General features: G+C 31.9%; 3 protein-coding genes across 3 annotated transcripts in view; 1 reads left to right on the plus strand and 2 right to left on the minus strand.

Annotated features, from left to right (window-relative positions):
- Positions 1-1,772, plus strand: part of LOC105624144 (nuclear receptor corepressor 1) — a 64,741-nt gene extending 62,969 nt beyond the window's left edge. Inside the window, exons 15-16 of the mRNA XM_012205501.1 lie at positions 475-731; positions 1,341-1,772. Of these exons, the coding sequence (XP_012060891.1) occupies positions 475-731; positions 1,341-1,772 (689 nt within the window). The remainder of the gene's footprint in view (positions 1-474; positions 732-1,340) is intronic.
- Positions 1,773-10,615: 8,843 nt separating this feature from the next.
- On the minus strand, positions 10,616-11,254 carry LOC105624145 (DNA-directed RNA polymerase III subunit RPC7-like). The gene has a single exon (XM_012205502.1). It carries the CDS (start codon positions 11,252-11,254, stop codon positions 10,616-10,618), a length of 639 nt encoding a protein of 212 aa, XP_012060892.1.
- A 629-nt stretch (positions 11,255-11,883) lies between these two features.
- On the minus strand, positions 11,884-12,147 carry LOC105624146 (DPH3 homolog). Its single transcript, XM_012205503.1, has one exon. The coding sequence runs from the start codon at positions 12,145-12,147 to the stop codon at positions 11,884-11,886; it is 264 nt and encodes an 87-aa protein (XP_012060893.1).
- Between the last annotated feature and the right edge of the window lie 606 nt (positions 12,148-12,753).

The raw sequence follows: 12,753 nt of genomic DNA on the forward strand, positions 1-12,753 counted from the left end.
GGTAAAGTATTCTTCATCGTTGACGTAAAAAGTTAAAAAATAGTTACTAAGTTAAAAGAGACGTAGGTTTAAGTACTACAATACAACGTATATACACATATATATATATATATATATATATATATATATATAATATATTACTGTTAATGCATAATTTTCTATAAAAATACATAGAATATTCTATTTGAAAATAATTTTGTTGGATCAGATTATCAAAATTATAAATGTAATTATAGACGCTTGGTGTGTAGAATATAAAAATTTTTGTTTTCAGCATTGATTATCATGCTTGAGTTTCTTACATAATTATTTTGGTAGTCCAAATTATTTTCAGATCTATAGTTAAATTTTAAATAAATATTTTAACAAATTCTTTCCATGTACTTTATGTAAATAAATTTGTGGCGTGTTATGATTTGACATACATAATACTATAATATTATCATGATCGTAATTCTAATTGCTCTTTCGAAGAACCTCTGACGCGTCCGCATAGTGAGGCGAAGACGTGGGCACCGTCCTCAGTACCATCGGCACCGCAATCAGCACCACCGGAGCTTGCGGCTCAACACAAATCACAGCATTCCCAGCACTCCGGCTACAAATCACCCGAGAGCGAAAGCGTCTCGCTCGGTAGTTTTAGCGGCATAAACGGCCACAAGGATTTGGACTCAGAGAGGGACAGTCCATTGCCCACGAACGTGCAGGACACACCTACGAAGGATGAGAAGGTCAGAATATATACTTTCGCTATATTTTCGATTCGCTTGCATGTATGTATAACATTGAACAAATCGAGTACTTTCTTTTTACCTTATTGTTATGTGTTTATATCTTATTATTATGTGTTCGAAAATATTAAAAATAAGCTAATTGAAAAATGAATATTTTTGCAAAACATTTCATGTTTTATTATAAAATATATGAAAAAAGTAAAACAATATTCCGAAAGTTTTGATTGATTTTTTTATGAGTTTAGTTTAATAATTTTATATGTAGAACAACTAGAATGGAATCATGTAAAAAAATTTATTTACTATCTAAGTTTAAAAATATCGACATTGATATTTCATAAAGAACACATAATATATTATAAAAAAATAAATAAGTAAAAATAAATAAAAAATTTATTGTAAAAATGTATCAATATTTTGTATCTTATTCTAAATATTTTAAATATTCTAAAGGTAATAATTTACAATCCAAATTAATTTAATATAAAATATAATCTCATTTATATATTATTTATGTTAAATATAGTACATATACATAAGCGATTGTTACATTTCATAGCGACAAAAAGAGTAATTTACGATAATTCTTTTTGCGTTTAATTTTAGGAGATCACCGATGTTGTCGAGGAGACGAAAGAGCGACAGAGCCCGGAATCGTCGATAAAGTCAGTGATAGGCACGAACCTGAGACGTCTGGAAGATCCGACATTCGAGATGGAAAGTAAAAGGGAAGGCGGTATACCGGTAGCGATCACGACAGCGCCGGTGACGACGACATCGTCGACGTCGCCCGCACTACAGAGTTACCGCGTTCTCGAAGCCGAGTCGCCAGGTCAAGGTACTGGCGGTAGCAGTAGCAGCACTGCAGGTACAGGAAGTAGTATCGGAGGTAGCACTACGGGTGGTTACCACGTTCTGGAAGCACCAACAGTGGTACCGGGCTCAGCACAACGATCAGCAGCAACCGATGTCTTAGAGAAGGCGCGAAACCGCTTCGACAAGTTCTGGGGAAAGGGCAACAACGGCGCGGAGAATTAAAAGCAGTGATCTTCGAACGACAAAAGAAGAAAAAGACGCTTTGACGAAGAACAGTAGGATAGGGCAAGACAGCCCTCCTGGGAAGAAAATTATCATCCCACTCTGCTATGTCCTATCGTCAATTGGTCTGTCCATGTGCTTTCATAGCTTTTAGCTGCTCAGAAAAATATATGTTATACACGTGAGAGCGAAAAGGGGAAAAAGAAGTGAGATGATATTCTCGTAAAGGAATTTTCTCGATTAAACGCCGCTTTGATAATTCAAGATCTTCGGGAATAAAATCCTTTTTTTTTTACATTAAAATATATTCTGAAAATATATTCAAGACTTTTGAGGATTGGAAGAATCATGCCGATTTTAAATCGGAATTATCTGAAAAAAAGAAACAATCGTCAATAGAACTTTATAGAAAGATAGAAAGAACAACGGATAACTGATGAGACTAATCGATATTATTCTTGAAGGTTAAATTTGCGGTCTATAATCAATTTATTCGTTTATTAAGGACTACTACGTAACAAGCATACGGTCAAAACGATCAAAATAACGCTACACATTTCAGATTAAGCAAGATCAGATTCTAAGGCTTTCATGCAGACACAAACTTGAAAAAGCACAGAAGCTCGAATTAAATTACTGATTCATTAATAAAAAGCTTCTTTCTCCTTCAAAAGACAGAACAAAAGACAGACTGTAGGACAGCGTCGTGAATTTGCGGTCGTCGCATCGTTAGTAAAAAAAAGAGAAATAATTCTAGACAAGGATACGTCAGGATGAAGGATTGACGTGAGAAGCTTATACGACGACGGTGCGTGCAGGTTGCGCGTCGGTCTTGTTTCACACTTCGAATGATTCGAAGAACGTAATCATCTAACACTTACACGTGCTTGCATATACAAATACATAACAATTACACATGCAACACACGCATACATACACAAATATATACACGGAAAATATATTCGCGTCTTTTTTTTCATTCTTTGATTAGTGATCTTATTGCGAGATCTCATTAGATTGTAAAAACAAGATACAATTATATGAGGTACATATTAACAAAAATTATATGAAATACATATGAATAAAAAAAGTAACTTTGTACGTTCTATCTTGGAATAATTTTTTATGAAGCGAAAAGATATTCTCTCGCAAAGTGTTTCTATTAATGTTTTCATTTGTACTAAAATATGGAATAAAGCATTTGTAGTAATATGTTTTTTCTTCGTGCAAAATTATACCAACAAAATTGGATCGTGCAAATGTTTTTTTATTCATTGTACACATGATACGCATACACACAACACATAGACATGCCCATTGACATAGAGAGGGTGTCTAGACGAATATACATTTACATGAAAAACATTAACGTTATATAGGATATTAAAATGATCCCGTATACGCGGGATCCACGTAGTTAAGTCCGAATTCTTTTTCCATTGATAAAACTCGAAGCCAAGTATCGAGCCGACAGGTACAGAAACGGCTTGTCGCTATAAATAAATAAAATCTGAAACGAGTAGCCTTCGAATAATCGCTTCGTGCGTTTTATATAAGTCTATATACGGAATATACAATTATTAATACGTATACACGTATGTATACAATTATGGGATATTATCGCACTCGCGGGTTGTAAACGAAATTCGACATCTCGCTGAGGATTTCTCAAATCGAACTGTTAAGTATTATTATTTATTAATTTTTGCATATTTATTTAAATTTAATATATTTAAAATATGTAAAATATTTATTTATTTTCTTATTTATATTTATATTTTAATGTATTTTGTTATGTTTATATTTTTAATGTATTTTATTAGTTTAAAAAATTCTGGAAATTAATTATATTATTTTTGTCGTTTATTTTTATGCAAAATACTTTATCGAAATTATATAAGAATTATATATAGATTGAAGGGATCTGTGGAATCCTTGGCAAAATCATGAACTAGTTTCTTTCGAATAAGAGATCTCTCTTAACGCACGTATTGTCGTCACGAAAGAATTTACTCCACCTTTAAACCGCATCTCGATCGTTTCGCATGTGATTTTATAGACAAGTTCGTTAATTTCCTCACTGAAAGATATTATGAAGTAAACAATTCTTCTCGATCGGTTTCAAAATATGGTTTTAGATATAATTTCTACGTCGCGTGAAAATTTATTTCTAATTAAATTCTATTTGGAAGCACAGCATCGATATATTATTTAAGAACTGATAAGGATTGATATTTTTGATAAATGATACACAGTAATTATATTTCAAGAAATAAAAAACCCAAGAAGCTTACTTTAAAAAAGAGTAATGATTTATATTATTAAATTCTCAGAAAATTGAGATAAAAATGATACTATGTCACAAGCTTAGTGATTGCAAGTGATATAAAGAAATTATACAATTATTAATAATGTTCGTCCTATAATATTATATTAAAAATATTTCTTAGAACATCTTTAATATAATATTATAAGAATCGAAAACAATTAATTTTCACTTGATTATTCATTATGTATCGCGATGCAAATGGTCAGGAGATGCGAGTCACAAGCGTAGTTTCAAAAAATTCACGGCCCAATTTAGTCTTCACGTATGAAAGGAAATGAATTACTGTAGTGAGACGTAGTGTTTTTTCACACAGAGTACATACATAGCGCATTGAACATCTTCACGATTAAACACGAAATGTCGCTATGTGTATGTGATAATGATGATGATAAGAAAGAAGAAGAAGAAAAATATATAGAGGATAGCGATAATGATAACGGTGAAAACGATGTGATTTGATGTTACACTCGATTGAAAAAAACATCAAATTTATCGAGAATATGCAAATTTTTAAATCGATAGCAAATCAAAATCACGCTCATCAAGAGAAGAAAATGACAAAAAAAAAGGAAGATTGATGGACGCTACCTATCCGCTCTGCATGCTATATATTCCGTCTGATTTCTTACGCAAATATATATTCTTTCATACGTTCCTTTTTGAAGAAAACAATGACGACAGCAAAAAAGGTCTAGACTCGGAGATCGATGACGAGCGAGGTTCGTCGTTCGGATTTGCAATAAATTTCAAAAAGACTTATTTTATTATTAAAAATGTATAATACTAAAGAATAACTAAATAAATTAGACTGTTATAAATATAAAATAAAGAAGAAAAAAAAGAAATATGGAAAGTATTTATTCAAGATTTTATTGAGAGATCCAATTATTAATTATAAATTATTAATCATATATTTAAGCATAAAAATTTAATGTTTTATTGTAAACACTCCATTTTCATCATTCACAGTCGGATGAATGAACCAATAAATATTCGGAGAAAACTCGCTCGTCCTCGTTCGAAGACGCCGCGAGACAGAAAGAAGATAATGTTGGAGCTTTTCTCTGTCTCTTTCACGCGCGCGCATGGTATATACACCACACTCCATCCAGATCCACGTCCAAAAGCCAATCAACCCTAGTGAAGCAACATATATGTAACGATAATAATGCTAATAATAATGATACTAAATAATACACACAAGACACTAAGTATATGAGAGGAATGAAAGTCAGAGCAAACAATTTGACGAGAAATTTGACAGATAAGACAAGGATTCGGGCTGGATTCAACACGAAAGAAAACGAGAATTATTATCTCGACTTACTGTTGCTCGGTCCTAAATGTGATTTCGACATAACGATTTTGAATGTAAGGATTATCGTTGACTTGATCGTAGGGAAAAGATAAACAAATTTCATCCAGCGCATCTAAAGATTTAGCTGTTGTAGAAGCTTCAAGTTAATCAGTGATTCCCAGATTTTATATTGCAATATAAAGGAATTATAATCAATTTCAATATACTTTAATTTTCTTATATCTATTTTATTATTTAATTACAAAAAATAACAATTGTATTATATTTTAGTTATATTAAGAAAAATGTACTGTTGAAATCTTCTTTTTGTGATTAAAATTTTTCTTTTGTAGAGTGTCTACAAAACAATTATTGCTTTTAATATTTATTTTATTTCTCTTACAATAATTTCTCTCACAATAATTCTGAAATTATTTGGAAAATACAGAAAAATCTGAGGACCACTGGAGGAACATATTACATCTGCATGAATCGCACAGTAGCGCTTCCCGCTGAAAGTCCATTGCGTAAAAAGTCGGCCTAATTTTTCATCCAGAGAATGATCTTTTACTTAACGTATAGGAATGCGATGGATTATTGAAACGTTTTATTGAGTGACAATGTGATCCTTTTTGTACCTTCGCCTTTCGGCTTTCGATGTCGCGTTTGTAACGCAGAATTAAGTATTCTTATTCAACGTTAAAAGAATTGTTAGCGAAATACTAAATTGATGAAAAAAAACAAAAAAACAAAAAAAGAGCATGACACCTAGAATAAGTCGCGCGATTCCGATTCATAAAACTCGAGATAATTCTCCCACTACGGTGCATATATAAACAAAATGTCGATTTTTTTTTTTTCAAAATTGCATCATAAAGTGGACGATGTCTGAAATATATTAAAAAAAGATAAAAAAAATTAGGACAATTTTCAGATGTTGTCACGACGTCTTTTAGACGTGCTTTTAAATTTAAAAATTTCCTTGATAGGGAGTTATCATCACAAACTGTTATATCACAGACATGGAAAGCTTCGCAGCATCGAGTGATGATGAAAGGGCTGACTGCAGCCCCAAATTCATTTGCCGATGCAATTCCAATGCAATTATTGCCTTGTTGCGCCCTTTATCGCGAGCATCTACTTGACATTCAGTCTAGTATTTGGGTTGAATACATATCGTTAGTTGTGCTCATGACGATCTGTTCAATAAGAGGTTTTAATCAATTCAGAGACAAAAAGTTCTTTCACACTACAAATTTCTACTAAACATTAATAAATTTACTATCACAAAAATATTGAAAATAAATGTTTCTATTATATATTTTATTTAATTTCAATTACTAAATTAATCTTGTTTTTTAAACTTGTCAATTAACTTTATCTTGTTTTATTCCATGTTATTTAAGATTTCTCTTTCTTATAAACTGACTTATAGAGCCGTCGTGATCTTAAATGTATATATGTTTAATTTAAAATGTTTTTCTTAAACGAGATAGGTGTTTCTTTTTTTTCACAGTCAAGATCCGAGCGATTTGTCACAAGCGACGCTATTGAAGCGAAAACTATGTATATATGGCTTGTTGTAACTGACTTTTTTTTCAAACATGTTAAAGAAGTATCTCGCAAGCTCACACTGCCCGTCCGAATACAGAAGCAGACCTGTCCTGTGATTTTCAGAATGTCACGCTGCATGAATTAGATTGCGATTCGATCCGTGAGAAACGACGTTTCCCATTTGTCCAAAACGACCAAAAGCGAAAACAAGTATTACATCCATTTAACGACTTCATCGTTAACATCTTCATTAATAGTTCTCCATTCGTATCGATTCGATAAATTTATTTGTAAGCACTTCTTAAAATATCAAATTGTGAGGTATCGTTTTTTTCTAGATTTGCGAGCAATAAGATAACTAATTTGAAATTCTGGTATCTGAAAGTTGCCATCGGAGCGTGTTGCGAGATTCATGCGCTCATAGCTATAATTACATATGCTGTGGATGTATATTATCGTTTTCAAAGATGCGCTTTTTGCTCTTTTTCATATTCTAGTCTGAGCACATTTGATTATTGTGATGAAAATGTAGATAGGGAAGCTGTGAAAAGGCTGTCCAAGCGGAATGTACGTAGTTCCTTAAAATATTCTATGTTTTTATCATTCGTTTTCATTGACGAAAGTAGGAAGATAATCGTTACTGAAGACATGAATTCTTATCGATTAGCAAGACAGCTTTTTTTCATCGCGACAAATTAGAGTGCTGGATAACACTAATTGTATGCTGTCTTCTAATTACGCGAAAGTATTAGAAAAGAGGTTTCAAGAAAAAGTAAGACGTTCGAAGAATCTAATTGAACATCATTTTCGAAAAGAATCGATTTTGCTAATATAAATGTTATAGATATTAATGAAAAAATACAGAAATGACATGTCGTAGAATTGCGCGAAGAGAGAAACCTGAGGTCAAAAAACCTGAAGAATTCAAATGTAAATACATTTCAAATATATAATCAAGTAACATCATCTCAATAACTCCGTTATGAACTTAATTTTCGGAGAATTTAATGTCTTTCGGACATTGCCGAGTGCGTGATCGTCAAATTGTCACCTAATTTTCTGCCTCGCCCATAATATAAGTATAATAACCTATTTTATAATGCAACGAAAAGGAAATTAAGAAACGTGATCACAAGAAATATTGTAACAATTAGATAACTGCAAATAATTCTGAATTAATTTCCTAGTGAGAATCGATAACTCGGGCATGGTGTATATGTCCATAGTGAATATTTACACTATGGACTCGGGATTGTTACACGCCTTCACATTAAATGAGATTCTATCTTAAACTGTTTTATTAAGAACGATTTATACAAACGATACATCAATTGAATCATTAATAGACATTAGTGGATAAACCGATAATTAGCTTTTTTACTTAATTTGTCTTATTACAATGTGCAATTATTTTAATCAGATACTTATTATTTTAGTTGTTTATACAATTCAACAAATCTAATGAAAGTGAAAAGCGCTTTAAAGCTTACAAAATTAAGTTCTATCAGTCATCCCTATTATAATATTAAAAATATCTCTCTTATTTTATATACAACTTTGAATTAAGATTCTTCTGAATTATATTTTCGCACCACACTCTTCAGTATCAAAGTGCAAAGTGTAGATATGTCAAAATTATAATCCATAACAATCTTACTGTTCATAACAATTTTATTAATTCTTTCTTTATACACATACACACACACACACATATATACACTTGTTTACACAATCTCATGTATATGAAACATACATGTATAGGTATATACAAATATACATATACATATCGTATGTTAAATGTTATATTTTGTAATGTAACTTATTTGTGAAGAACTTTTATTACCGTACCTTGTAGTTTAATTGGTTCAATTAGTATCGATCTGATACTGTTATTGATCTTCTATCGTTTAAATATTCACGAAATATAAAAGATGTACTATTTTTTTGCACGCATAATTCCGCATGAAAGATATACGGCTCGTTATATAAATAATTAAGTTCAAATCGTTTGCGATAACTCCCAAGTGCTTTATTAGACTTTGCAACTTAAAACGACTTGACTCGGTCGAAGAATTCCAAATTTTTGATAAAAAAAAGTAGTAACGAATGGAATTATTTTTGCGATTTACTGCCATCACACTCTAAATTTACATCACATCGTGTCAAACGAAAGAAAAATTTCGCGCAATTTCTTTCCCTATCCGGATTATTTATTGCAAAGAATTCGGATCTCTCAATAGTCCTAAGATATCCTCTGATGACGGACTCGGTCTTAGAACGACGATGAATGATCCAGTGACTGGAAATTTTACGGGAGTTCGGAAAACTTTTTCTCTCTGCGATTTAATTTTTGTTTCATCCTTATAATACACGGATTTTTAAAGCGCTTAATTCGTGTCGGCAATTCATTAGAAAAATAAAGGAAAAAAATATATACATATATAAACATGGGATGAAATCACTAAAACTTAACGTATACATAACGAGCATTATAAACGCTATGGTATTTTTGGGTATTCTACACATCATTCCTCTATATTTTTACCCTTTCCTCCTCTTCCATTTTCCCAGTCACTCATCCCAAGAAAATTGCGTTTGTACTATCCGATGGCATCATAGAAAAGGGTCATTTATTACAATTGCAGATTATTATGGCTATATATATTATATAAATATATTATATATTAGAAATTGTGAAATACTCGTAATAAAAAAACACGCCGACGCTTCCTGTGATTTCTAGACTATTTTAATTGTTACGCTATGTGCCCCCTACTTCAAATTATATCCACATGTTATGATGAATCCTTTCCTTCCCTCAATCAATAACGAGAGGACAGCAAAGAAAAACTAAACGTATTTATGTCCCATCGTTATTTGAAATTAAAAATCGACATTAACGAGCACGAGAGTGACATGGCAGACAACACACTGGTCTATCATGCCAGAAGTCCCAGATTCGATCTCGGTAGCAATCAAATATTTACACTCATGTCTTCTCTCGAAAAAGATCAGCAACCTCTAGAGAGCATCTTTGTTCACAGAAATTCCTCTCGAAAAATCCGTCGTTCAGAACCGGCATTAAAATTGTAGACTTCGCATACTCGTGGCAATAATCAACACACCACAAGCATATGAGAGAGGTATAATAAAGCCAGAGAGATAATAGAAGAAGAACAAGAAAAACGATGTTATGGAGAATTTGTTCTAAGAAAAAAAAGTAAATCAATGTTGCTTATTCAACCTATATTATGTTTAGTAGTGACATATGTGCACAATCTTTTCACATTGTCAGTTTAATCTATGCGCTAATCGAAACATTGATATTAAAATTAACTGAAAAATTATAAAAAATAAAAATCTTTGCATAATTTAAGTGAATTTGCAAAATTTGTAAACGGGTTTTCAGTTTCTCGGCGCCCTTAACTTATCTTTTGATTCATCATTTTCTGTGAAATTGTCTTTAAAAACATTATTATATTGTTTAATATTTTCATTTTCAATAACAACTTTCACATAATTTGGTGACATATCTATATTCGGTTCTCGCATATACTCGGTAAAATGCCTTTTCAATTCTATTTGTGATTAAAGCGTGAAAATGTCTGACAGATACAAAAGAGCCAAGATATAAAAAAAAATTTTTCTGAAACATACAAGTATTTATGCATCAAAAAATTGATCGTCATTATTGTCATCTTCACTATAGTAATTATCGCCATTCTCAAAGTATTCATTTGCATAATCAGTCCCATCATCCATTTCATCTTCTTCCTCTTCCTTTACACCATCTTCCTTTTCTTCATCATTCTCCTCTTCATTCCCTTCTTTATCTTCCTCTTCTGCAGGGTGTTGCATATTTTCTTTTTTCTCCAATTCTGATAACTTTTTCACAATATCCATGTCTTTTTTCTTCTTATTTCCTTTCTGCCAGGGTTTTCGTTTCTTCAACGCTCTTAATTCCTCTGGCATTAAGCTCCAATCATGATACGCCTCATATTTTGATTCATCATTGTCTGTGAAATCTTCTTTAAAAGCATCGCTGTATCGTTCAATATCTTCATTTATAATAGCAGCTTTCACATAATATGGTGACTCTCGCATATATTCAGTGAAATGCCTTTTCAATTCTACTAGATATTCCATTTCGTTGGTTATTTGAATAGGTGGAGGTTTATGATCCAATGGAGGATAACTTAAAGATGGTTGCAGAACTGGTGTTGATAGTGTTTCTCCTTTAGAGATACCCAACTGTTCCATAGAAAAGGACATAGCAGACTTTCCTCTACCGCGTCCTGCCATTTTGTTCTTGATATTGCTTCTCGTGTTTCCTGATATAATATATTAATTGATAAAACAATGTTTTAATAAACTATTCAGATATTATAAAATTAAAAATCATGCAATATTTTCCAAGCAAATTATATAAAGAAATTCATAAATTAGATCACAATTTATATTCAATAATTAAATAATTTTACAAATATATGTTTTGTTATATATGTTTTTTTCAAAATCAAAATTTCCTTTAACAATAAGAAAATAAAAAGGATTAATAAAATGAAAATGATCAAAATTTTAATGATATAAAATTAATAAAATTTAACGCCAAATTACTAAAACTTACATTATTAAAATTTAATTGCCAAGATATGAAAGTAAGAAAGTAATCAATCGTATTTAGGACCATTCTGTTAACTGACTGAGTACAAAGAAATCAAAGATAACAAAAAAACATAAAGATACAAAAATAAACATTCATCTGGATAGACATGTCTCTATAACTTTTAAAGCAATCAGTGGATCATAGTTTCAGTGGATCATAGTCTTAAAACTTTTGTTTATTTTGGCATAAAATTATATTTTTCTAGCACAATCCTAACCTATCTCATAAAATTTTTGGAATAACTTTTTTTACCTTAAATTTTATGTTAAACTTGTTGAGTTGCTAATTCTTTTTTATCGCTTTTCCTTTCAAGCTCTTCTTGCTTAATACGAAAAATCTCCTTATCATAAATCACCTTGATCACGAGGGAACACGAGGGACATGTAACCTCTTCTTCGCCGGCGGCTAGGTCGGAAAGAGATATTTGGAATTGATCACCACATGGACAGGGATAGTAATAAACTTCCTCGTCCTCGTCGTACTCAAAATCTTCGATTTCTACTTCGTCATAATAATCTAATCGTGACATTGCTTATTACAATGTTGGCTCCACGAGACACAACTTTGAGCGAAACTTCGCACGCGGCATGCTATGCATTTTCACACGATTTGACGGAGTGGGGAATTTCCGGGTCTTCGCCAGCTATGCTGTATAATGTATAATTATAAGCCAATCTCGAAGCGTCATTTTAAAAATTGATACATTGAATTGACTAATGCAACAAGCTTGCAATTTGCGTTCTGTGTTCAAGCCGATCACAATTAAAATTGCGATTTCACATTTTAAAACGCTCGATTGTGATTGGCCGATTTGTTTATGCCTTATGATTACGACTAAAATTTTTGTGCGTATGATCTCCTTTATCTAGATTAGAGGGACTTTAATGTATATCGGACTTAAATGCTATCTGAGCGGCTTCTGAACGCAGCCTAGCATGTGGCTACATCAGCTGATCACAGCATCACAGCTGATTTTGCGACCCCTCGAAGGTCATCTCGTGTTATGTATTTTTTGCTTCAATAAAAAAGGCCGGTTTTTAATCAAAAGAGAACTCAAGGACTGAAGGATTGAAGGATATCAAGCTGAATTTGACAAGAAGAATGAACTGTTGATTATTCAGGTGTTACACATGAA

Source organism: Atta cephalotes (assembly GCF_000143395.1).
Source record: "Atta cephalotes unplaced genomic scaffold scaffold00073, whole genome shotgun sequence".
In the NCBI taxonomy this organism is placed as follows: Eukaryota; Metazoa; Arthropoda; class Insecta; order Hymenoptera; family Formicidae; genus Atta; species Atta cephalotes.

Coding starts and splice junctions, on each gene's coding strand:
- LOC105624145 (XM_012205502.1), bottom strand. CDS start 11,254: ATGGCAGGACGCGGTAGAGGAAAGTCTGCTATGTCCTTTTCTATGGAA.
- LOC105624146 (XM_012205503.1), bottom strand. CDS start 12,147: ATGTCACGATTAGATTATTATGACGAAGTAGAAATCGAAGATTTTGAG.